Raw genomic sequence first — 27,551 nt, 5'->3', positions numbered from 1 at the left:
CCCCATAAAATTTGCAGTCATTCTTTCCAATCTAGTGCATGGGCTTGGAAGTCAGTCAATAGATTTGAGTTCAAGATTTGACTCAACCACTACTCGCTGAAGTCATGGACAGGTGTTGTTGTTTTCAGCCTGTAAAGGGAATATTAGTATTTTCAGGGGTGCTCCAAGGGTTAGAGATAATGGGGGAACCATCTCAAGTCATAAATGGTAGCTGTTGTGATTGGCCCATAAGAAGAGGTTTAATGTGCCATGCCTTTCCCCGTTGTTAACTTCCAGCCAATGCACAGCTCCTGTTAAGCAAAGCACAGGTGCCATTGGTTTCCAGGACTTTCTGAGTGTTCCGAAGCAGCTGGTGGTGGTATTAGCAAAACACACCTTCCTCAGGGAAACATTGCCTCCTAGCTCCACGTTTTGCCTAGTGGTTTATCTTGAGGCATTTTATCCCTTTTCTGTCAGACATAAATGACTGCTAATTTTATTATTTGTGATCATAGGTGACTCTTAGCCTTTCCTAGAAGTTCATCACAATTGCTTCAGCTTAAGAGTGAAACATTTGATTTAGTGAAGAGTCTAATTCCTTCCCTTCCAATTGGGTCCGCCTTTCCTAGACATCTATATAATAAAAGCCTAAGCGGCCATTACAGCGGAACAACCAGAACAACCGGTCACTATGATGCTCACTGACCACCAGGGGGCAGACGCTCAATGCAGGAGCTGCCCCCTGGTGGTCAGTGCGATCCCACAGGGGGAGCCCCGCTCAGTCAGAAGCCAAGCTCACAGCTGGTGAGCGCAGCTGCAGTGGTGGGAGCCTTTCCTGCCTCCACAGCAACACTAAGGAGCAGTGAGCCAAGCAGTATGGAACAGCGAGCAGGCGGGTGGTAAGGAGCGAGGGTTCCTGGACTGTGAGAGGGCGCAGGCTGGGCTGAGGGACACTCACCCCCTACCCAAGTGCAAGAATTTCATGCACCAGGCCTCTAGTATGGTCATAATGAGTATTTTCTCCATTTCTATTTATAAGATTACTACCGTGTTTCCCCGAAAATAAGACCTACTTACAGGTTTCCTTCTGAGTGAAATATAAGGCATCCTCCCAAAAAATAAGCCTCTCCCCCCCCCAGGCTAAACATGAGAGATTTGGTCCACTGATTCTGAAAGAAATGGAGTCACAAGAAATTCACCAGGAAATTCAGGAATTGGATTGTTATGATGATGTTCCAGAAGATGATGACATGATTGTCATTGAATAAATGAGTAAATTCTTAATACTGTAGGATTCACAGTTTGTCTAGTTTGTGTTGACAACTACCGTACTACCGGACCATATACAGGTAATAAATTTCCTTTATTTTCATTTAACAATAAATGTATACCATATACTACTTCATGGAAAAATAAGACATCCCCTGAAAATAAGACCTAGCGCATCTTTGGGAGCAAACATTAATATAAGACACTGTCTTATTTTCGGGGAAACAGGGTAGTAGCCCAGTGCACAAATCCATGCACGAGTAGCTCCCTGCCACTTGCCTCGGGCCACTGGGCCCATTGCCACTCATATCTCTCCGCCCTCCTGTAGCTCTCCACCCACTGCCCCGCCCTCCTGTAGCTCTCCTCTCGTAGCCCTCCTGCTGTTTGGTTGTTAAGCTTCCCGGTATAAATAACCATTTGCATATTACCTCTTTATTATATAGGATCAGCTGACTGACTTTTCCATTTACTTATAAAAAAGAAAAAGAGAGGAAAGGATTGAGAGTATGTAGGCTTTAGAGAGTAAAAGGAAGTTGCTTGCTTGAAGGAATTTTATTGACAGCCATCTAAAGCAAACTTGTTGAGAAATTATTTGATATGTGTATATTTTTCAAAAGTTAACAATCTTGAACTAGGGAAATTCCTTCTGCTATTTACATTGGGTAAATTGGTCTTTCTTTTCAAGCACCAGTTTTGCAACGTCAGCTGTGTATTTTATTAATGTGAATGAATAGTCCTTAATGTTGGTTATAATTAATGTGTCTTTTTATTGGTCCTTTGGGACTTTAGATAATATTGTAATTCCATGTAGTCTGTGTCCCTAAAACCTATATAGTGTTATTAACCAATGTCACCCCAGTAAATTAAATTTAAAAATAAAATAATGAAATATAAAGAAATACATTCTACAGAGTCTGGAGCAGTCTGCCTTGACTGTTAGCACTGTGTGTATTTTTGTGCTGGGTGTGTGCTTTTGGATATAAATAACCAACAAAAGTAAAACATTTCCTACTGTAACCGAAACAAATGAGGACAAATGCTATGACTATACAAAGCCCAGTCTCATCCTGTTGCATTGATGTGATTCAGGATACAGCTAGATACATCTTTCCAAATTAGAATTCTTCTCATTCAGTTCTCAAATACTTTCAAGGACTGCTCATCACTTGTAGATTTAAACTGTATTTCTTAGATGGCATTTAAGGTCCTTTATTAGATAGTTCCAGTCTACCCTTCCTCTGCTCCCTGACTCCCTCCCACTCTTTCTGTACTCCAGCCAAGTGTTATTGTTTGTTCCTCTAATATAACCCAGGAAGCCAGAATAGTTCCTCAAGTATTCATGAATCCCCTACTGTGTGTGCAACCTAGGAAGCCTTTGAGAAATTAAAAACTAAGTTGGGAAGCAAAAGAATGCATAACAAACAACAGTAAACATTTTTGATATAATATTTAAACTCTAAATTTTACAAGTTTTAAGTGTAAAATTAAAAGGAGGAGCAAAATCTGGTAAGAGTACAATTGCTAGGGAAGGCATCCTAGAGGAGGTGGGACTGGAACGGAACACAGACGCTTAGCATAGGTTTAGCCACAGGGTAGAATAGAGGGCATCCAGGTGGGCGGAAGCAGCATGATACCAAGGACGGCACATGGACTCAGAGCCACACCTGGGTTTAAGACTCAGGATTCCTGCTTTGGTTCTCTTAGACAATTTAAACTCTCTGAGATACAGTTTCTTTTTTGTAAAATGGGAAACATGGAAATGGTAGTTCCTATCTCATATGCTATTACAAGGGTTAAAAAGGTAACTTAACATGCTGATTCAAGGAGGGTGTCCATAAATAGTACATCATTTGTCTTATCCATAAGTGAAGGTACAGAAGTGGGAGAGAACATGGTGTATAGACTCATCTGAGTAGAAGGTGCATCTTGGGGGAAGCAGTGGAGATCCATTTGTACATATTGAGTGAAGCCAAATAATAGGAAATTTTAAAAGCTAGACTAAGAAATTTAGACTGATATAGTAAAAAAAAAAAAAGGGGGGGGGGGACTTTTGGAGAGATGTGATTAAAATAATGCCTAAGGAAGGTTGTTCTTTTCCATATCTCCTAGAATCACATCCTCCATTATTGCCCAGAGAGGCGATTCTAGCCTTCAATCATGTCCTTGAATATAGGACAAACTATTTTTTAATATATTTTTATTGATTTCAGAGAGGAAGGGAGAGGGAAAGAAAGATAGAAATATCAACGATGAGAGAGAATCATTGATCAGCTGCCTCCTGCACACCGAGCCCACAACCCCGGCATGTGCCTTTGACTGGAGTCGAATATGGAATCAAATCTGGAACCTTTCAGTCTGCAGGCTGATGCTCTATCCACTGAGATAAACTGGCTAGGGCAGGACAAACTATTTTTTAAATTAAAAATAACTTTATTAAGTACAGATCGTAAGAAACTTAAGATTTCTGTACCTCTTCATTATAAATTATATGATTAGAAATATTTTTAAAAGTAAAACTGGTTTTTAAATATATTGATAACCTAAAATTTACTAAATTTTAGTTTGTATAATCACATCAAATACTATGTTCCATTTTTAGCCTTGAAATAGGATTCTCTAGGCTGATAGAGCAATGTCTACTTACAAAACTGTGGGTGAAAACTTCTTATTCTTCAGATACTGTGACTGCCTTAGCAGAAAGTAAATTCTTGCTTGCTATCCTCTCAGGTTTGTTTGCATTCTTTGTATTCTGCTTAGTAAATATGTTACTAGTATTTTAGTTGATGGGTAATTTGCCTTTATCTTCATTTAAAAAATAGCAATTCCTTCTTAATTGTGAATGGAAACATTAAGAGATAAGCATTTACTCTCTGATGGGAAATAGAGGAAATGGAGAAGGGGAAGCATGTGTGTTTTAAAACCAACCTACTTGCCAGGCTCCATGAATAATGGCATCATTGATACTGAATCAGAGCTTGTAAGGCAGCTCTCAAAACTTGGGGGAGGGAGGGTGGGCAGAAAGAGCAGAGGGCGAGAGAGAAATGTAAGTGCATGGATTGAAGGAACAAAAAGAAACAGGGACTCTAAATTTCATGTGGTGTGTAAAATGTTCAGTTCTTAATTAGGTTTATGTTATGCTGTTCATTAAGCGCTATAGCAAGAACTTTCAGGCTTTCTGATTTAGAAACTCTTAGTTCTACAATATGTGTAATGGCATTGCAGTGGGATGGAGTGATTGAAGGCTGTGGGCTCAGACTGCATGGGTTCAAATTATGGCTTCACCACCTTCTATCAGTGTAAGGTCAGGTGAGTTACTAATCTCAGTTTGCTTCTGTTTCTTCCTATGTTAAATAAAGATAATAATAGTTCTGACATAGGGGTGTCGAACTCAATCAGAGAAGGGGCCAAAATCTAAAATCCAGCCTAAATCGCGGGCCGAATGGTTTACTGAACAGTCATAAACTGACAATGTCATAAACTGACAGCGGAGTGCAGTGATGACAGCGTGGTGCGGGCCACATTGCAAGGCCTGGCGGGCTGGATTTGGCCCGCGGGCCTTGTGTTTGACACATGTGCTTTAGGACTAAAGCACCTGTTCATGTGAAGTTTTTAAGCCAGTACTTGGCACTTAGGGAAACTCACATAGTATTTGTCATCTTTATTATTGTCACAATGTAGCTGGAGTAAGAGTAGTAGCATCTTTGGAAAGAAAATACATTGTACTAGTGTTTACAAGACCTGGTTTTGCCATGAGCTACAAACTTTGGGGATCTGCTTCCTCCTCTGTGAAAGGAGGAGACCTAGGCCTAGACCAGTGATTTTCAACCTTTTTCATCTCATGGCACATAAACTTCTAAAAATATTTTTTTTGTCAATCTGACACACACAAAAAAAAGGGTATAATTTTGATTCATTTACACCAGATGACTATTGTATTGACTGTTGTCATCTTTTTATTTGACAATCTAAGGGAATAGAGGTGCCACTGATGAAATATTCAGGTATTACATGTTTTACAAATTCTTGCAGCACACTGGTTGAAAAATCCCTGCCTAGACAGATTTCAGATTTCCTGCAGCTCTCTGATAAAACATGAACTAGACATTTTATGTTGGCCAAACAGCTGTTGAAGTGGACTTTTCAGAGGCAAATCAAAGGCTTGTTTGTTAAACCATTTGAATTACACTGAATCATGCTTTGAGACATTTTACATTTTAACTATTATTTCTTCTTGTTTTACCTTTTGGTTATCTAGTGATAATAATGCTTGCCTAGCACATAATTCTGAGTCTTTAAAAGCAAAAACCCTTGTGCCGGGGCTAAGAAAGAAAAGAAATAACCTGCAGAATTAGGCACCCAAAGCAATGCGTTTCTCATAAACTCACAGCTTCCCCTTGCAACCCTACATGCACATAAATACACATTCAGGATTACAAAAGCATTATATTGTAGTCCCAGCTGGTGTGGCTCAGTAGGTTGAGCATTGTTCCATTCACCAAAAGGTCACTAGTTCAATTCCCAGCCAGGGCACATGCCCAGGTTGTAGGCTCAGTCTCTGGAAGGGGGCAGGCAGGAAGAGCCAATCAATGTTTCCCTCTTACATCAATGTTTCTCTCTCTCTCTCTCTCTCTCTCTCTCTCTCTCTCTCTCTCTCTCTCTCTCTCTCTCTCCTTTCTCTCTCTCTCCCCCTCCTTCTTCTCTTTGTGAAATCAATAAAAACAAGTTTTTTAAAAATTGTATCAGAATAAATATTGTTAAACTTGAGGGCATCATAACAGATAATAGGTCTTTGTAAATGTTTGAATCACTACTGATGGGAATTAAGGCTTTTCACCAATAAAAGAACATGTCTTCGCAGTGCCTAAAATTTGTCATGTTGTTCAATAGCAATGATTTCCATTAACCTTTTGTCAGTTTCTTTCTTATAGGGGAATATTTTTCATAAACATATACATGTATAAACCTTCATGCCAAAAATAAAACTCAGTCTGGTGTGGTATATCTGAGGATCAATGCGAGCATGAATATTTCCTGGCCTGAGAGAGTCTAAACTATTGACTTAGAAATTATATAACAATTACTTCCATATGGCATGTTGCTCAAACTCGCTGAAGCTATGTGTTTTCAGGCATAGTGAATGCCCTACAGTTCAGGAGAAAGGTGGTACTCCTGCTTTGTCCTGTGAGGGGACAGCTGAGCGCCTCCCAGCCTGGGCCATTGCTGTGGGGAGAGCAGCCGTGTTTGATTCTGTTCCCATTGTGGCAGATTTTATGTGCTCAGAGGTAGAAATTGTTTCTGTGCCACATTGTTTAACTGTGCATCAAAATTTACATTCTAAAAATGTTTAACCATGTATCATAATCTGCATTCTAAAAGCTGACAGCAGCTAAAATAGAACTAATGTTTTTAGCTGAGCTCCAAAATAGTTGTTTTAGCATACTGTATTAATGTTTTTACTGTTAAAGTATATATGAAGGGCTCAGCAAGTGTTATGTATAGAGTAAATACTCAGAAATCATTGGTTGTTAGGTTTAGCAAAATCGTAGTTATGAGAAGCTATGGTGGTTGACCATTTAAAAAGTTTGTTAAAGTAGATTCATTATAAATGGTGCATGCCACTTTAAAATACATTTATGAAACAGTCTAATTGCAAAATCCTTCTCGATTTTTCTCTTATGCCATCTTCTACAAGTTGTCACACCTAATTCGGCAGTTCTTTTCAGTGACTCATCTTTCCCAAGTTGTTCCGAAGCATTCAACTTAGTTTTCTTAGAATTAGCAACTTTTTGCATTTGTTAATTAAATTATGTAATTACAGAGAAGTACTACTGACATAAACCAGTTTAGGAGCTAACACAACTGGCCTTCTGTAAGAAGGTAGCTCAGCTGGTGGAGTCCAGAGGGCAGTCTCGCAGCTGGGCAATTTCACATGCAGTGGGCATGCTCCAGTGTTTTCTGCAGGTGGAGGAAAGAATGCTGGTTAATTCAGAGAAATGAATAAGTGAAGGCCAGTCAAGTAAAGTTCTCTGAAATACATGAGCTAAATTAATATTGTAGGTTTTTTTTAAGCATGTGTATATGTGTCTCTATTTTTAAGCCCACTTGTCCACCTAAGAAACATCCAGATATTTAGAGAATTTTTGTGAGTTTATTTGAGCCAAACTGACTACAATTGTCAAGAAGCAAAATCTATAACAGTTTGAAAATGTTTCTGGCAATGGCAGTTTTGCAGCTTATTTTATACATTGGAATCAAAGGAGGAGACATAGGGGAGGTTACATGAAATCCATTGGTAATAGGGTAGGGAGCTGAGAGAAAGCAAAGTGGGAGATCTCTGGGATTGGTGGAAAGTAAGCCTGAGACACAGACTTCTTTTGCATTGGTGGGTACAGGGTAGTTCGTGATGGTCATCTACAGCACACAGATGGTGTGTGGGGAACAAGTAGCCATGAGGGGCTCTGTGGTCTCCAGCTCTGATGCCAGGTTGTACTCTGAGGGGTCCAGAAAAAGGGGATTACTCTGACATTTCAAAGGTATATTATCTTGGACGCAAAAGGACTGTAGAGCCCTAACCAGGTTGGCTCAGTGGATAGAGTGTCAGCCTGTGGACTGAAGGGTCCCAGGTTCGATTCTGGTTAAGGGCACATTCATGGGTTGAGGCTTGATCCCCATTGTGGGCTGTGCAGGAGGTAACTGATCAATGATTCTCTCTCATCATTGATGTTCCTCTCTCTCTTTCTTTTCTTCCTCTCCCTTCTTATCTAAAATCAATGAAAATATTTTTTTTTTTTAAAAAAGAAGAAATGATCACTTTGTTTAAAAAAAAAAAAAAGACGACGACAGGCTACTTAGGTAAAGACTGACCTTTTTGTTAACCTGTTAACCTGGGAGTTCCCTTTTTAATTATGCAACATACAACGGGTGCATACTCTTTCACTAGGATGTGTCAGTACGTCACGCCCAGTGGACCTAATTTTATATTATTTTTTTATTTATACTTAATTAAAATAAATGAAATATATATTTTTTTGTTTATTTATAAAGCACAAAGGAAAATACAAAATTACAAACAAATAAGAAAATACCTACAAAAAATGGAAACATCGAATTAAAAAATGATAATTTTATAAACAATTATAAAGATTACAAAAAATATATTTTTTTATTTCTATACACAATAAAAAATATAAAAAACTTAACAATTACAGAACAATAAACAAAAGCACGCAAATAAAATAGAAATATTGAGTTTAAAAAATTGAAATATAGATGTAAAAATTCAAAACTCAACTTCCGTGTGATATATTTTAAAACAATTGTTGATACATAGTGCTACCTTACAATCCGGACACCAGTATATAGATTCTTTCCTAATATCTTTTTTGTAGCAAACTCGGCATTTCCTGAATTTAGTTTTTCCTATATCGCTTTTCATTTGTTCTGGAAAATGCCTTTCAACTAAGCGTGATGGTTTAGATGTAGAGCTGCTTGTTGATGTCTTTGGGTGGGTTTTCACTATGTTGTTATCTACCAATTTCTCTACACACTCTATCAAAAAGTGTAATCGATCCAAATGACCTTTATCTTTTTTGTATATAATATATGCATTGAAGCAGCACATATCAATCAATCGTAGAAAAAATTTTTATAAAATTTTTTTACCCTATTACGGGCAGCCGTGTAGGCCACCATAACTCCATCTCCCAAATCTATGCCGCCCATATTCTTATTATAATCCAGGACAACATTCGGTTTTTCTTGCCTTCTTCCTCTCTTTTCAATCATTGTCTTTTCGTCATTATGAATAGAACTGAGCATCAATACGTCTTTTTTATCCTTCCATTTTAAAGCCATAAGTTTGTCTTTGATTCTTACATATATTCATTTTTCTGTAATTTTTTTGTTTTTATTTCACTGGGGATTCCGACTCTGTTTATCCTCATTGTTCCAACAATGTCTGTATTGTTTTGACACAAGAGTTCAGCCAAATGAATTGACGTATAGAAATTATCTAAGTAAATCCTATACCCTTTATTCAGTAAGTCATATGTTAACTCCAAAACAATTCTTGTTGATTGTTTTTCTTGTGGGTAGTTCGAACCATAATTTGTGTCCTTGCCTGTGTATAGAATTATATTTTGTACATATCCAGATTGGCTTTCACTCAAAATAAACAACTTCATTCCAAATCTAGCTCTTTTTGTAGATATATATTGTTTCCAAGATAAATTCCCTTTCCATAATAAAAGAGATTCATCTACACATATTTCTCATTCACATACATAAAAACTTTAGAACTTTTCTGACAAATTAATTGATGATTGGATCAATTTTATGATTGGATCAATTTTATATCTCCAACCTTTATAAAGGTTGGAGATATAAAAAATATAAGTAAATAATATATAATACGAAAATAGGTAGGTAAGTGTAAGTACGTAACCGTCACTGCTCACCCAGAACACGTCCACCCTCTCAATAGCGAAATTATACTGATTCCCTCCGTGTCTTAAATTCATGTGGAGACATGTATGGATGACTAATACCGTTGTTGTTCGGAAATATACATCCCGCCCGTTTCAGGGTGCAACATATATTTCAAGGACGTATTCATATGTCCTACCCGTACCCGATATTATTTACGTTTGACGTATTTATACGTCCCGCTCAGTTAACAGGTTAAGGAAGCCACAGGCCAAAGTTGTGATTAACCACCATGACTCACTTTTAGTGAGAAGTTTTTATGTTCAGACTATCCTATGTAGTTATTTTTTTAAGGGCCCCTCATATAGGCTTCCCCTGAGCTTGTCAGATTTAGTATGTAACCCCTTTTTCATCCACATACCCATCTTCTTCCACACTTCCTTTCTTTGTTATATATTCCTTAGAGTAGGGGTGTCGAACTCAATCAGAGAAGGGGCCAAAATCTAAAATCCAGCCTAAATTGCGGGCCGAATGGTTTACTGAATAGTCATAAACTGACAATGTCATAAACTGACAGCGGAGTGCAGTGATGACAGCGCAGTGCAGGCCACATTGCAAGGCCTGGCGGGCTGGATTTGGCCCGCGGGCCTTGTGTTTGATACATGTGCCTTAGAGTGATGTTTATTGGCCCCAGAGACATCATGTAACTTAGGTATAACATCGTTCTGAGCAGCAGGTTCCCAGCACAGTGCATATCTCTATACCTGCAGCAGGTCAATTTGCAACACCCCATTGAGTGTAAACTTTATTGTCCTTATTTTATAGATGAGGAAACTGAGGTTCAGAGCCCCTGCTACCTGTGAGCGAGCTCAACGCAGTGACAAGATTTTGTAGATTTTGGTTAATGACAGGGATGCATAAAGACTATGGATTCTACCGCAATCCCAGGCCCCCCTCTCTTCTCCCTGATCTCAGGAGAGGCTGTGAGAGGCTGTGTTTAGCAAATCAGATAGGAGTGCTCTGTCTTGGAACCTAGCCAGGAACAATACTGAAGGCATTCTCCCTCCTGTCAGAAGTGCTCTAAGCTTCTTAAAGGCCTGTGTTTGGTCTGGGCTTTGTCTGAGCCTCCCCTCAAGTGCAGCAGATACTGGGCACCCCACAGTGCAGAGGAGATGTCGAGTCGAGTCAAGCTGCTTCTATATCAGAGGCAGACAGTGTGAAACACTGTTGACCAGGTAGAAATGAAGAACATTGGCTGTTTCCACAGCTGTTTTATGTGAAAATATCCTCCTGGATAACTCCACAACTTTTCTATTACACAATCCTCACAGATAAGGTGGTTTGTTTATTTCTTTCTTTCATCCGGGTACCAAGCCTCCTCCACCCCCACCCCTTATGAGTCAGCCACTTCATCGGGCAACAGAAAAGGCGCCAAGCTTCAGTGCCAACTCCTGACCATCCCAGCGCTGTCACTGGGGTGGAAACACCCGTCTGGGTGAGTGACCCACACCGTGTGCCGCAAGTCAGACTCCCAGGGACTGCAATGCTGATCGCTCTTGGATGCCACCATGGAACTTTTACCCTCATAGGTCCAGTTTCTCAAGATCCTTTTACCAGCAGGTGCCTTAATGGCAAACTACTGTAGTTGATTAAAACTTAAACTCCATGTCACCAAGTTAAGCCTTGGTTCCTTTATCTGAACTCCATAGTCGTGAGTCATTTAATTTAACCCAGGTTTAAAGCCACTGCATGTGACAGATTCCGAGAGTTGCACTGTTTGAGAGAGGGGTTTACTGAAACCTGGTTCAGGTTTGGTGCATTCCTATCCCCCCGGGTATGTGAGAAGGACATGTCTGCTCTTGCACTATCCAGGTGCTCTGTCTTGGAGCTGAGCCACCTGCCAAGTTCAGACTCATCAAAATTGCTACGGCTGTCACCCCTGTTTAGAAGTGGAAAAACACCCTCACAAATGAGAAGGCCTAAGAATTCCAAATCACAAATATCGAGCTTAATCTTTTTTTTTTTTTCTACACTAACTCCGATGAGAGACAGACAATGTGTTAAACTGATAAAATGATTGATCCTATTAAAATCTTGAGTGCTCTTTGTGCAGCTGCTCTAGGAAAAGGAGAACTATTTTGTGTATGTGTTATGTCCAGCATTATATTGCCACACCTAGTGTTTTATTCAGCCAAATCTTCATGAGGCTGCCTTGCTTAACACAAATTGCAAGTAAAACAGGGTATGACCTCCCATTTTTTTCCTGCCAGATCTTAGAACATAGCCCACCGTGATGTTTCACCTTGTGCCTCTTCGGTAGCCAGAGGTGAGAGACATATGAATGATAGGTGCATTTTCCCTCCCATCCCTAATTTCTTCTGTGCTTTACTGTCAGGGCCCTGCTATGGAGAGGGAATTGCCTTGCTTACAGAGCTCCTGAAGCACATGCCAGTAATCTATTGCTACTATTCCCAGTAGGGCAGGTTATGCATCATGTGGAGACTCGGGGCTACCTTTTCAAAGATCCTGTATCACATGTGACTCAGGGCTGGGTGGGTCAGCCAGTAACTTTGCTTGCAGCAATTCAACACAGGAGCCTCTCTGCTGTTCTGACGTTGTGTTATGGGTTGCTGTGGGCATGCCTGTGTTTTAAGACTTGTCCACACGGTTATAGGAGGTCTAATCATAAGCCCCACAGTGAAAATTGGCATCTTGGTCATGGTTACTAACAAGCGAGGTCAGGTTTGTTCTGTGACTCCCTGCACAGGCCTCTGGAGCTGACTTCTGCAGAGTGGCCACCTCCGCTCTGGCATCCGTCCAGCTGAAAAGCCCCAAGGCTTTACTTGGCTTCTCCAGGATAGAAGCGTATTCCTCGATCCTCCTTCCCACAGGGCTTCTGAACTTTCCCTTATGGGCTGGTCTGAGTTCCCTAGACAAACAGCACTTCTTTCTGTTTAAGTGTAGTCGGGAAACATTTAGGGTGTGGATAGTGCATCTTTTGTGGATTTCTTGATTCCCACCATCCAGTATAAATACTCCTTTCTTATCTGAACTTGGCTTCTTAAAGCTGTCGGCAAGTGTTTTTTTCCTATGATGAAAAAGGGGACTGCTGTGTTTAAAAAATAGAAATGAACAAAGCAAAAAACCTTCAGTCTTTTGAACAACCCAGACCCTATAAGGGTCTACTTTGAGATTTAATATTTTCTCTCTATCACCGAGTGAAGTGTAGCCACGGGTTTGTATTTCGTGGCGAGCTGGCCTGTTACGGACCACCAGAGGCTGTATAAAGACTCTATGGTGCCTGTTCAGGCTTGGTGCCTAGTTGTCTCTTATTGTACTGGCAGTGCCCTGAAAGTCCCCAAACCAAAACACTTGATGAAGTATAACCCCAGCCAGGGATTCATACAGCTGAAAGGTCACCGGAAGAGAAAATGAAGGGAAACTTCATAAGGATATGTTTCTATTCACAGTTTTATTGATATGGTCTTAGGTTGTTTTCCCCCCTATACCTTTCTGAGATATGCTAATATTATGAAAGAATAACAAATATTTTTCCTGCACTGAACAATATGGGTTGGCAAGTAATGGTACTGTTCCTTATTCCTCTCCTCATCCTGACCCAAAACACACATATATCCTTAACACACACATAACACTCACATAATACACCCAACGCACACACGTGCGTGTACACACACACTATACACACTTGTTCACGTACACACTCCTTTTTTTCTCAGTGGAATTTTAAAATTGGAACCTCTAAGGCATCTGGAGAAATAACAATAAGTGATAATAAATGATTCTTTTAAATTTTTTCCAAAAATAGGCATCTTTTATCTTTGAAATTAGATTACCTCAAAAAATTGTTGCAAAGATGGGGCAACTTTTTAAGGAAAATGAGATAATCACCTCCTTTCTATCTTGGAATTAATTATAGTAGATGAAAGATTTAAGAGGTGATATTAATAATATATATTAACTAAAATATAATCTGACTTACAATGGCCAGGCACTGTAGTAAGGGCTTTACCTTATTGCCAGGGAGTGGTCATTGGGTGGAAAGGAGACATACATAATACTTCAAACAATAAACATTTTAAATTTTTAAAAAAATAACTTACTGTCTTAGAAATAAATAAATACATAAAAATAAGAATTGAAGTCATGAGCATTGTCAGGATGTTTGGCTATCCAAATCTAAAGCATCTTGTCTCTACCCTCACCCCACTCTTCCTGGGAACTGGTTAATCACTGTGGATGATCAGAAGGGATTGCTCCAGTCATCTCGTGTGCCAAGAGAGTGGTTCTTTTAGAATGCCTTCCTTCAGGTGGCACCTGTGAGGACCACGTTCAGTTCTCACAAGCCTGTGTTTAATCCCCAGTCTTCTACACCGCAGCGCTCAGCTCTAGATGTAAGGCCAGCCTCTTGGCATGGACCTTGGTAATGCCTATGGAATAAGGAAGGTCCTTTGAGAAAATGTACGGGGGAAAATATTGATGTGTATAAAAAGTCAGCAACAGGGTGGGTCAAATATTTTCTTCATAAGCACAGGCTTTAACATAAAAGCAGTTTTGAAAGAGTGTTTAGTAGATAGTAATTTTGACAATACCTTATTCTTTAGGTAGTCTTCTCAACGAATGGTGTGTTTAGCAAAGCCTCTTATAATTGTACATAAAAAGAAAAAAAGTCCACATATTCCACCAGCATATTTTGAATACCTCTTAGGTACCAGCCTCTGTGCTAGGTTGTTAGAAGTCAGAAATAGTGAAGTAAGATTATATAAATTTAGTATACAAATTTGGTAAATTTGCCAAAACCGGTTTGGCTCAGTGGTAGAGCGTCGGTCTGCGGACTGAAAGGTCCCAGGTTCGATTCCGGTCAAGGGCATGTACATTGGTTGCGGGCACATCCCAGGTAGGGGATGTGCAAGAGGCAGCTGATCGATGATTTTCTCTCATCGACGTTTCTAGCTCTCTATCCCTCTCTCCTCCTCTCTGTAAAAAATCAATAAAATATATTTAAAAAACAAACAAACAAACACACACACACAAATTTGGTAAATTTTCTTCCAATTCATTTTTTTTTACTTTAGTATCCATAGATTTCTCTCTCTCTCTCACACACACACACACACACACACACACACACACACACTATTTGATATAAGCTTTTACTACAGTCTTAACCATGACTTATTTTATTCAACGATGGTTTTTAATTCTAGCATTGTTTATCTGCTTGTTTTTACATGACTTGTAATATTACATCATATAAAATAGTCACACTTTATTCACTCCCTTACAAAAGGGCATTTCACTTGATTCCAACTTATAGTAGAATAAATAATGCTGCCATGAGCATCCTTTACAAGAGTCCCTGTGTCTCTAGGCTAGATGTCTCACAGTGAGTCAGACAATGAGGGAAGATTCCTTTCATAGGTGCTGTTAGGTTTTCCTTCACAATGGCTGCATTTGTTGATTCTTACAACAGCTTATGAAAATACCTATTTCCTCAACCCAGCTATAGCTCATTTTGTCAAAATTTTAGTTTTTGTCAGTCTAAGGGTTGAAAATAATATATTTTGTTTCACGTTTACACATTTTTAAGAGTTTGCTTCTGCAACCAACATATGTCATAGTATAACAGGGACTGCTAAAATCAGATCCAACTTTGCATAAAAGAAGAACATATACCCAAAAGCCATCCATTTATTGATTGATTGATGATTGATTGATTATTTTTGTTTTATTTGTTAATCCTCATCTGAGGATATTTTTCCATTGATTTTTAGGGAGAGTGGAAGAGAGAGGGAAAGATCAGTGTGAGAGAGACACATAGATTGGTTGCCTCCTGCATGTGCCCCTACCAGGGCCTGGCCAGGGAGGAGCCTGCGACCAAGCTATGTGCCCTTGGCCGGAATTAAACCTAAGACCCTTCGGTCCGCAGTCCAAAACTCTATTCGCTGAGCCAAACCTACTAGGGCCCAAAAGCTTTTATTTTGTTGCATTATTTTCAAATGTAAAAGGAATTATATAGGATAAAAAGGTTAAATAGGCTCATTCTTTTAATAAACATTAATTTTACATTTTGTACTAGGCACCAGGATTACAAAGACAAACAGATTATAGTCTCTAACATCAATCAGGGGTGCCATGCCATTGGAGGCAAGTGGTACTTAAACCAGTAGTTTCTGCAAAGGCTGTAATAGTGGATGTTCTGAGGACTGTAAGAGCGCGGCAGAAGGAGAGCATCATTTTCATCCTCTTAATCATGGTGGAATGAATGTCACCAATTCCAAAGAGTAGCAAAAGAAACCTTAAGTGTTTAAAAATATTTTCAGACTGTTACTCTTCAGCTGGATGCTACAGATGCTATTGTAATATTTATACTAAATGACAAAACTCCCCCAAGAGCTGCAGTAAGCTGTAGACAGCCTCACCAAAGAGAGCTTGTCCCTGAACCCCCATGAGAACAGAGGTGAGAGGTGTTTCTGCTCAGCTCATCACCTCCACCAGCAATAAACAGCTTCGAAGCACCTGGCAGGTACTTAACCCCATGCTAGGTGCAGAGGTACATGCATAGACCAAAACATGTATGGCGTGGTTCCTCATCTTGAGACTCTAGTTCGGAATCCAGATGTGGACATAGGAGAATTCATGACATTTTAATGCTAACTCATGAGAAGAAATGAAACCAAGTCTAAATGATGCTTCCATATTGCCCACTAATAATGGGAAGGAAATTTTAATGCCTAGAGCAGTGGTTGGCAAACTCATTAGTCAACAGAGCCAAATATCAACAGTATAACGTTTGAAATTTCTTTTGAGAGCCAAATTTTTTAAACTTAAACTTCTTCTAACACCACGTCTTCGAAATAGACTCACCCAGGCCATGGTATTTTGTGGAAGAGCCATACTCAGGGGGCCAAGGAGCTGCATGCGGCTCATGAGCTGCAATTTGCCAACCACGGGCCTAGAGAAATGCCTTAGAAGGAAGCAGTACGTAGAATTATAAATCCATCCAGGTACTGAGCTATAGTTAAGAAAAATAAATAGCCAGGACCTGTTTGGCTCAGTGGATAGAGCGTCGGCCTGCGGACTGAAAGGTCCCGGGTTTGATTCCAGGCAAGGGCATGTACCTTGGTTGCGGGCACATCCCCAGTAGGGGGTGTGCAAGAGGCAGCTGATCGATGATTCTCTCTCATCGATGTTTCTTACTCTCTATCCCTCTCTCTTCCTCTGTGAAAATTCAATAAAAATATATTTAAATAAATAAATAAATAAATAAATAAAATTTCATGCATTGAGCTAGTAATACTTGGTCCTACGCATAGAAGGCACACAGTAATTCACTTTTAACATCTTTTTGAAGTTAGAGAATGCTGGTAACTGTGACTAAGTTATTAATACAAATATGTCAAGAAACATCTTTTTTTTTTCTTTTGTAGGTCAAGAGGTGGTTTTCAAGTGCCTTGGGGAAGGAATTCTTGAAAAAGCCTTTCAGGGGTATAACGCTTGTATTTTTGCATATGGACAGACAGGTAAGTCCTTGCTTGTACTTTCAGTCAATGATATTACATGTGTATTTCTTAAAACATAGAAATAGAAACACCTTGGGAAGCAACCGAAAAAAATGCTTCTGCCTTTGTGGTTTAACTGAATTAGGAATTAGGTAATCAAAAGGAACCCTCTTTTTGACGATTCAACAGTTTCAGTAATTGAGTAATTTTAGTGTTAATGAGCAAACCTAGTTTCAAACTATTAAATGTTATTTTCCTAAATTATAGCTTTAACCTGTGTTTGAACTAGAAAAATAATTACCATTTTCTCAGTACAAATGTTATAGTAAAAACTATTTTTAAAAACTCTTGGTATCATCCTATACCGAGTACTGTCACTGGGATGATGGATTACTACACCTACGCTCATGGCACAGTTGGTTGAAACAAGTAAAGCAAAAACATACTAGTGTCTCAGCCATGAATTCTCTGAGCCACTATGATCTCAACTATAAAGTTAGAATCAATCAATCAATCATAACAATACTGCTTCTGGTTACATTGCAGGACAACTAGGAGATTCAGATTAGAGACTGTATTTCAGAGCACTTTCACAAACAAAATAGTTTGGGGTAAATACTGTTAATGTTATTTGATACTGTGTAGTTGATATTTACAGTGGCTATATTTGTGTTTTCCACCTGTAAATGAGGTGCCCTCTGGATCTCACAATGAGAGTGAAACTAGAGGCCATGAGTGTAATAGAAAGAAGAGTAGCCTTGGTCTGGGGAGCAGGGTGCAGGGGTCAATGGGGGGAAGAGAAGAGGGACATCTGTAATACTTTCAACAATAAAGAACATTTTTAGAAAAAGAAAGAATAGTAGCCTTATTGCTTGAGAGTCGGGCTTAGGGGTCTAGCCCGACTTGCCTCTTCCACTGTGTGATCTTGGCTGATATATGTAGAAGACTTACATGGTGGAATCATTACATTTTGCTTCCTTGTTTATCCTCCTTTTCTTTCTGCTTGCTCTTCTCCAGGCTCAGGAAAATCCTTCTCTATGATGGGCAATGCTGAACAGCTGGGCCTCATCCCAAGGCTCTGCTGTGCTTTATTTAAAAGGATCTCTCTGGAGCAAAATGAGTCACAGACCTTTAAAGTGGAAGTATCCTATATGGAAATTTATAATGAGAAAGTTCGAGATCTTTTAGACCCCAAAGGGTAAGTTAGTGGGTGAAATTAAGCTTTTTCGTTCTCGTTCTCTCTCTCTCTCTCTCTCTCTCTCTCTCTCTCTCTCTCTCTCTCTCTCTCTCTCTCTCTTTCTCTATCTTCCCACTTTCCTCCCTTCTCTCTCTAAAAGTCAATGAAAATGTCCTCAGGTGAGGATTTAAAAAAAAAAAAAAAAAAAAAGACGCATTGGTCCTCCCATTTATGTTGGAAAGCAGCACCTCTAAATTGGAGATAAAGTAGTTGAAGGATTGAAATCACCCAGCCCAGGCAAGTCATTTTCTTCCCAGGCTATGCATTGGGATCATGGGGTGGGCTTTTAAGGACACACCAGCCCAAGGCCCACCCACATAGGCTAGGATTCAGTAGACATAGGGGAAAACCAATGCATCTGTATTTTTTAAAAACTAGGTGATAAAAACAAGATGAGTTTGATTCATAGAAGGAGAGGGCCATTGACTTTAATTAAAAATTTTTTAACTGATTTAAGGAACATATATTTATATATAAAATTTAGAAAATAGGCAAAATGTAAGAAGAAATAGAAATGACCTATAATCCCACCACTCAAAAATAACCACTGTTAATACTTTGGTGCATTTTGATTCGGTATTTCAAATTTATTGTGTGTGTGTGTGTGTGTGTGTGTGTGTTGAAGTCATTCTCTAAATATAGTTCAATATTCTGAATTTTCTATGTAACATAATGAACACTTTCTCTTGTTATTAAAAAATGTTTTAGGTGCTTTTAGCAGCTGTATTAATAAGGGTATAATCAAAGGTATAAGATCAAAATTATGGGTAATAAGGAATAACCCAGTCATAGGAAATGTTTATGAACTATTTAATGCAAATGGAAGAACGTTTATAACACATGTAAGATATATAAAATAATAAAACCAAAGTCTGTCCTACTCACCATGGTCTTTAATAAATAGAACATGACCAATATTTTTGAATCCTCCTATATGTTCTCTTGGATCCCATTCTATTCTCTACCCCTTCTTATCTTTCTCTTCTTTAAAGTTAATGCATACTTTTGCATAGTTTTTAACTTTGTATAAGTGACATCATAGTTATATGTGTTCTTTGGTGACTTACTCAATGATCCATTCATTCTGATTATTAAGTAATGAGGCATTACTTTTTTACTACTCTTTAGTATCCTGTTGTATGATTATACCATAATTATTTATCCCATCTCCTGTCATTTGTGTAGTTGTCACTTTTAACCATTGCAGTGCTGCTCTGAGCATTCTTATTCAGTTCTCCTGGTGTACTAATGCATGAGTTTTTAAGGAATACATCTAGAGGTGGAATTGTAGGTCAAAGATTCTGAATCTTTAACTTTTTTTTTTTTTGTACTATTGGACTGTTTTCCAAAGTGATTGTCCCAGTTCCCATTCCCATTCCCAACAGCAGTGTTCAAGAATTCCAGATATCAGGCGCCATCATAGGCACTTGATATTGTGCTAACTTGACTTTTTCTTGCTCATGAGTAGCATTAAAGATTCTCTGGTTGTGCAAGCAGAGTGAGCTGAGTTCTGGGTCTGTGTGCATCAGAGTCACCCTTGTAAATGTGTGCAATTGGTCTATCCCTGTTTAGAGTATAGAAGAATTGCTCATTGTCACATTGAATTTGCCATCATTTAAGTCAGTAACACCTGTTTTGTAGGGTTGTAAGATTAAAGTGGGAAAACTGAAATGTTCTTAGTGGATCTCGGGAAGCATCAGTGGTTCTTAAGTCCTTTTCCCCATACTGGAGTGATGCCAAGCGCTGACTCTTGATTTGAAAGGTGATTAATACCTGATGCCATGAAAAAGCTGACATATACAGTCTAGTCATAATCTGTATCGCTTTGCTTTCATCTCAATTACCTGTTGATATACTGTTCAAGTGGGTCCCAAACCAGGTTTGCCATTTAAAATTTAAAAGAGCCCTAAAATCTTCACCAACAGAGGCAATTCTATGATAAAGACAGGATCGATATCAGTAACTGCAAACAACTGCTGTACTGTAATATCACTTTCTATATGAAATTGTCAGCATCAAAGCATTATAAATCAATACAGACTTGGAAGAATAAATTAAAAATAAAACAAAACACTTCAATATTGTTTACTGTGTGGTACAAATATTAAGATATTTACTGAGAATGTGCTTATTTCTAAAATAGCCTTGAGTTGTTAAATTCAATTCTGGAATGTTCTTTGCTTTGTCTTATTTTTCCTCCTGTGAAGTTCATCTACTAAAGCAAGTTGGCCTAACCTAATATTCTGTGTGCTAGCTGTTTAGTTTGGAAGAGGAGATAGAAATTTTAAAATAGTAAGTTACTTTAAATAGAAGTCAGAGTATAAAAGACATTTCTGAAAAAGAATGCTATCTTGCTGGTCTAAATAAAGTAGCTTTTAGGGCATTTTTTTATTATTAAAAAATTATTTTGAAACTGCCATCTTGGTTTATGAATACTTAAAAAGAAAGAAAAGCCTCCAAGTTTTGTCCATTCATTCCTTTCTTTTTTTTTTTTTTCTTTCTCCTGAAGGAGTAGACAGTCTCTTAAAGTTCGAGAGCATAAAGTTTTGGGTCCGTATGTAGATGGTTTATCCCAACTGGCTGTCACTAGTTTTGAGGTAAGTATTTTTGTTTTAAAATGTTATTAAATAACTGATAGTAAATGGAAGTATGTACATGATGTTGATTTTTAGGTGAATGTCTTAGGGCATATTGATATCATTCATGGTCTCCAAAACCCAGTATTAACACACCCCAAACAGAAAAAAGGGCCTTTCAACTTACTCCTCAGCCTGCTTTGTGGTGAAAGCATCACAGTATGGCTCAGAGGCCCAGCGTTTTGAGCTTCTTAATATTTTTGCTAATACCACTGTATTGACACTGTTCTACTTAATGTTGCCAGTGATGTCCATCAGGACAAATATTAAGAGTATTTGGTATTTAACTCTTTGACAGGGTCACCTGCCTTAGTTCCCATTACTTTTCACTCCTCTGTTTCTTCTGTTTTTCGGAATCAGTCCTCTCTCCATTTTCCTACTTCTTGATTTTTATGCCTTCTTACATCCTGACTTGATGTTGTACCTTTGTTTTATTGTCATTGCTTTGGAAATCTCATTACCAAACTGCTACCTGTTGCTGAAGAAACCCAATGAGTGAATGAGTGTATACATCCCTACACTTAGTTTTGCTATCTCTGTGTTGTGCCTATCCTGTCATTGCTCGGCAGGACTAAAATTTATCCGTGAGGTAACTCTCTAGCCATTTAAGTGAAAGCATTTTTCAGATGGTTACTAGACTTGTTGGAGTGATCACTCTGTGAACTTCAGTGTCCTTGTGAATACCTTCTTTATAAGGTTCATTCATCAAACATTGCATAAACATCCATAGTTTCCAAGTGTTGTAAGACAGGTCTACAAAGGTGAATGAGGAAAATTCCCTGGAGAGCCACAGTGATGGAGGACAAAGGCAAATAAGTGAGCATACATAGCTAGAGTTGTTAAGCCCAGAGAGTTCGAATAAAGTCAGATAATCACCATTATTGCACATCTGGAGTGCTCAATAAATATTAGCTCTTTTGTTCCCTAGTAACTTGCAAAGGAAAAAATTGGTAATTAACAGAGAAAGAAGACAATTGTGAGTCAGAAAGAAGGGGGAACGTTTCATATAATAGAAAGATCCAAGGGAGGAGGAAGCTGGACTGTGCTCGGTGAAGGAGGGGGAGGTTTTTATGGAAGGGTGGCGGCGAACACGTCAGATGACCATAATTAATGCAGACACCTGGTGGGCAGGACCGTGGTCGTATGTTTTTGCTAATAATGTTTTCCTTATGCTTTGCCTTTAGGATATTGAGTCACTGATGTCTGAGGGAAATAAGTCTCGGACGGTAGCTGCTACCAATATGAATGAAGAAAGTAGCCGCTCACACGCTGTGTTCAACATCATAGTCACACAGACGCTTTATGACTTGCAGTCTGGGGTGAGGAACTAGGCAGGCCCTTTGCTGGCAGTAAAAGGTCTTAAAATACCTGCTTGGGTGATGGGTCTTGTGGTTAGGTTTAGCAGCTGAAAATTTTGTGCTGGCTCTTCTGCCAACCTTGCTTAAATAATTTAATTTCTTAGGTCTTTCTTAATACAGGGTGTCCCCCAAAAAATGTATACACACTTAAACAACTGATAGCTCAATTTTGAAAATAAAATGCATTTTAATAAACAAGCTTTATATGTATTCAAATGTGTGTATACATTTTTGAGGACAGCCTATATATAACTTTTTTTTTATTGTAATTGAATTTCTTGTGTGAACTCCCTGAAGAGCATCATGATGTCACCAGACAGCTTTTAATATGTATTCTTCCATACTGAAATTCACCTAAAAGCAACCGAGTCTACTTCCCTGTCATTAAGGGATATTAAAGAGGAAACCACACAGTTAGCCTAAAGAGCACTTTCTCAAAAGAAACACTTTCCCAAAAGGAGAGGGAGTGGAGTTTGCCTGAATGCACAAGAATCCTCGTGCCCTAGTATTTCCTCATAGGCACATAAAATCTCCAGCTTCCTGGATGCATTCTGGATTGCTTCCCAGCTGCCATACAGAATGCTTCAGTACTGCACCAACTTAAATTTTGCCTATAAGTTGCTAGTCCAGATAACCCTGACGGTTTTAAATCTTGAGACGTTTGCCTCGCTGTAGTGGATGGCTGCTCAGTTGCCCTCAGTTACAGTGCTGACATATACGTAGAAATCATTAAGTTTCTGTGTTCACATGCATTGTTTCTCTCTTGTTCCCTACACCTAGAACTCTGGAGAGAAAGTCAGTAAGGTCAGCCTGGTGGACCTGGCTGGAAGCGAAAGAGTGTCCAAAACGGGAGCCGCCGGAGAGCGACTGAAAGAAGGCAGCAACATTAACAAGTAAGGCGGCTGCGCTGCCCTGGAGCATCCCCTCCAGTGGCCTGTGTGGCTGGGGGTCAGACGGCTCTGGTCACAGGTGGTTTGGGGTCTATCCCGCTTTAGTAAACTACGTCAAGGAAAAACAACAGCTTCCTCGATTGAGATGCATGAAGCTATTCAGGCTACGAGGTGCAGCCCTGCTCAAACAGTCTACAGGTATTTAGTGTATCATTGTTCATAATGTAGTCTTAGATAAGTGCAAATCACAATCCCATAAATAAAACCATGTAGTAAATTAACTCAGGGAGCTTACGCTGAAAAGAAAATCTGCTTTTGAATTTCTTCATAAGGCTAATACTGTGTAAACATCAGTACTTCAAAATACAACAACACTTACCAGTTATTGAATAACTGCCAAACAGAAATCTCACCATGTGCCTCGAGGACCTACAGTGTGCCCAGTGGGGCAGTGAGGGCTGGAAGCAGAGGGGGGCAGATGTGTAGGAGTTTGCCAGAGAGACAAAGGAGGTAAAGGCATCCTCACGGAGCACGCAGCACTGGCACAGACGGTGAGGACTTATCTTCCAGGAGAGCAGTGTCCCAGGTCCTGCTGTGCTGAGGAAGTCTCCCTGCTTTCCAGCAGGAGAGGCAGTGGAGTTTGCCTAGAAGTGTTGTTTTTTGTACTCAGGCCAGACTGCCTGAGGTTAACCTGCCTCCACCACTTATTACATCTATCAGTACCATAGGCAACTGATTTCACCTCTCTGTGCTTCATTTCTCCCATCTGTAATATGGGGATAATAACCGTACCTGCTTCATGGCATTGTTTGGGATTAAACGCCCACAATGTGCTTAGAACAGTGCCTGGCACATAGTATGCACGGAGTAAAATTAATTGTTGTGGCTATTGTTTTTATAATTCATATAAACAGTGTAATCATTACCTTTATGCCAAGTTCAGCAGAAAGCAGCTTAGTTTTTTACTTATAATATTTTTGTCTTGCAACATGTAACTTGGGGTTTGTTTGGGACAGAAGGTGACAAGAGTTAACCTATTCATGAACATGTCTGCAGCTGGCATTTTAAAATGTTGTTAGCAGATTAGAATTTTAGTATGCACCAGTTTAAAATTAGAAGTAGAATACCACCCCCTCTTTCCAATGGACATAGGCGTACTCACTGCAAAGACTGCTGCTTTAGGAGTTAATCTCCCGTTCTAATAGCAAAGGATTTTGCTATGTTTCGTGACAAGGCATGTTAGGAGCCAGGCTGGCACTACAGCTCTGCATTCCAAAATGAGCTCAGGAACCAGGATGGGAACGCGGAAATGGGAGTGTGAGGGAACAGGTACCAAGGAAGAGACTGTCAGCCGTCCTAGAGACCTGTCTGCTGGTGCTGAGCTATGTCAGCCCTTTGCTTGCTGGCTGGAATTGTGGGGAAACACTGAAGATTCTGTGCTGTGAATTGTGGGAATTTAGAGTATGGCCTTGACGTGTAACGATCACTAACTCTTATTGACCTCTTGCAACGTGGCAGGCATTATCCTGAATGTTCTGTGTCGCAAGTCATCTGATCCTCACATCAGCATTGCGAAAGGGGTCTGTTACTCCATTTGCAGATGAGGGAACAAAGGCAGAGAGCAGTTACATAATGTGTCCAGAGTCACAAAGCTCTAAGTGTGGACCTTGGACTTGGGTACAGGCAATCTGGCCACAGAGCCCAGGCTCACCACCACTGTGCTGTACTTGGGGTGACCATGTGTTCTGTTTGCCTGAAAAAAGTTCTGATTGGTATTTTGTCCCAGAGTAAATATTACCATTGCCCCCTTCGATTTGGACACTGAGTTATGTAATATGTCAAACTAGACTACCTCAAGGCCACACGATGATAACATGGTTGTGATCCTCTAGCAACTGGCTCTTTTTCATAATGACTTATTCAGTTGAATGGAATTCTGTTAGCATCCTGCTGTCTTTCCTTATATACAAGAGGCCCAATGCACAAAATTCATGCATGGGTAAGGTCCTTAGGCCTGGCCAGCGATCAGGTTCCCAACCTCCCCACCTCCTCCTTCCCTTCCTCCCTCAGTACCCTGCTGCTGCTGCCGCTGGTCGCCCGCCATGTTCCACGCCACTCCCTGGTGGTCAGTGCACATCATAACAAGTGATCAAACTCCCAATCTCATGGTCAACCTCTCAAGGCGACATTTGGCATATTAGCCTTTTATATACTATATATTAGAGGTCCAATGCACGAAATCTGTGCCCTTGGGGTGGGGGGGAGGGGGTGTCCCTCAGCCCGGCCTGCATCCTCTAGAAGTCTAGTAGTGAGGGGAGCGGGCCCATGCCATCAGTCAGACATCCTTAGTGCTGCTGTGGAGGCATGAGAGGCTCCAGCCACCACCACTGCACTCACCAATTGTGAGCCTGGCTTCCACTGATCACCAGCAGGAAGCTCCTGCATTGAGCATCTACCCCCTTGTAGTGGGTGTGTGATTGCTCCGCTGTTCAGTCTATTTGCATATTAGCCTTTTATTATATAGAATAGACTAGCAATTTCACAAATGGTTGTGTGTATCCCCTGCTGCTAGTCTATGGGATATAATCATCACATTTAGGTTTCTTTATCGTTTTCAGACCACTCTCACTTGCATTGTTTTGTGTAAGGTTCATACTAGGTATTTTTTTAAATCTCTGTTTAAAAATGAGGGAACTGATGGTTGGAGACATTTAAGTAATATAAATGAATATAAATGAGACATTTTAAGCCTCTGCTATGTGTCTGGCACTACAGTAGATGCTGAGGATGCAAAAGGAATTTAGATATCGTTGTAAATAGAATATTGCCTCACTGCCCGCCCCCCCCCCAAATATGTCAGGTCCTAATTCCAAAAATTTGCACAAGTTACCTTACAAGGCAAAGGGATTTTGCAGATGTGGTTACGTTATTAATATTTTGAGATGGGAAGATTAGCCAGGTGGGTCTGATGTCATCACAAGCTCCTTACAAGTGAAAGAGGCAGATAGGAGAACCAGAGTCAGAGTCAGACTGATGCAGCATGAGAAAGACTTCAGTGGCCATTGCTTGCTTGGAGGTGGGGGGAGGGGCCATGAACCAAGGAGTGTGGGCAGCCTATGGAAACTGGAAAAGGCAAAGAAACAGATTCTCCCCTAGAGCCTCCAGAAGGAGTGCAGCCCTGCTGACACCTTGATTTTAGCCTAATGAGTCACATTCTGGACTTCTGGCCACCAGAAGTATAAGATAAATGTGTTGTTTAAGCTTCTACATTTATGTTTATTTGTTACAGCATGGTTACTGCCCTTGAGGAGCACATAGTTTGGGACAACAGTAAGACACTTCATTTAAAAAAGTGAAAGGAAAGAGGGTTTTTTGACTGGATAACGTTGAGAAATGCCATATAACCCAGCATATAAGCATGGAACTATTTTTCATGACACCTTTCCTAGCCTGTGGATGTCTGCCAAGTTGATCATGTGCTCTCCCCAAAATAACTGGCTGGAAGGGAGTGGAACTCCCTCTGAACCCTTTCTCCTGAGACTTAGTCCAGGGCTACGTTCTTTAGTCTGCACATCTCTCTCATCTCCCTGAGTTGGCACTCAGGTGCCAAGAGCCCATTATGGATGCAGGTCTCCACCACGGGTCCTCCAAGTTCTCAGCATGGTCATCAGTACGTAGTAACTGAATGAATGGAGCATTTTTTTTTCTCACAATAAGACAGTGCTGTAATCTGCACAACTGTGTTAGAGGCCTTCATAGAAATTGCAACTCACAATCCCTTACCTGTGATTCCAAAACTCCAAAACTCCCAAAGTGCTTCTTGTCTTCATAGCACATTTGTTGGTAAACTCTCACCTAAACTCTCATGCAGCTATCTCTAGTCTTTATCAATATTTATTAGTATAATCTTTATTTAGTTAATTTTACTATCCATAAGCTTAACTATAGAATTGTTCACATATTTTACTAGGGATTGCTGTCCCAGATCCCGCCAGTGGTCACATCGTGTGTGAACTTTCTAAAATCCAAAATATTCTGAATTTTAAGACACATGGAGCCCCAAGGGTTATAGATAAGAGATATGGAGCTGCACTTTTTTTTTTATCCATTTCGAAAATATGCTTTGAACACTGAGCATAAGGATACAGGGATGAATGAATAAGATGGATCCCTGGCCTCAGGGACTTCAAGGTCCAGTTGGAGCCCTTGGAAGGGCAACATTAGGACATTAAGTG

At 39.8% G+C, this 27,551-nt stretch overlaps 1 protein-coding gene across 10 annotated transcripts in view; it reads left to right on the top strand.

Moving 5' to 3' along the window:
* The window catches only part of KIF13A (kinesin family member 13A), a 203,350-nt gene that overhangs the window by 109,811 nt on the left and 65,988 nt on the right, over positions 1–27,551 (top strand). For all 10 annotated transcript variants that reach the window (XM_084872710.1, XM_084872705.1, XM_084872704.1 and 7 more), the window contains 5 exons: positions 17,124–17,216; positions 18,213–18,393; positions 20,942–21,029; positions 22,253–22,387; positions 23,207–23,319. In XM_084872710.1, the coding sequence (XP_084728836.1) occupies positions 17,124–17,216; positions 18,213–18,393; positions 20,942–21,029; positions 22,253–22,387; positions 23,207–23,319 (610 nt within the window). The remainder of the gene's footprint in view (positions 1–17,123; positions 17,217–18,212; positions 18,394–20,941; positions 21,030–22,252; positions 22,388–23,206; positions 23,320–27,551) is intronic.

The sequence above is a fragment of the Pipistrellus hanaki genome (assembly GCF_964339955.1).
Source record: "Pipistrellus hanaki genome assembly, chromosome: 2".
Taxonomy (NCBI): domain Eukaryota; kingdom Metazoa; phylum Chordata; class Mammalia; order Chiroptera; family Vespertilionidae; genus Pipistrellus; species Pipistrellus hanaki.
The sequence above is the reverse complement of the archived record's forward strand: the minus strand, read 5'-3'. Positions and strand labels throughout refer to the sequence as shown.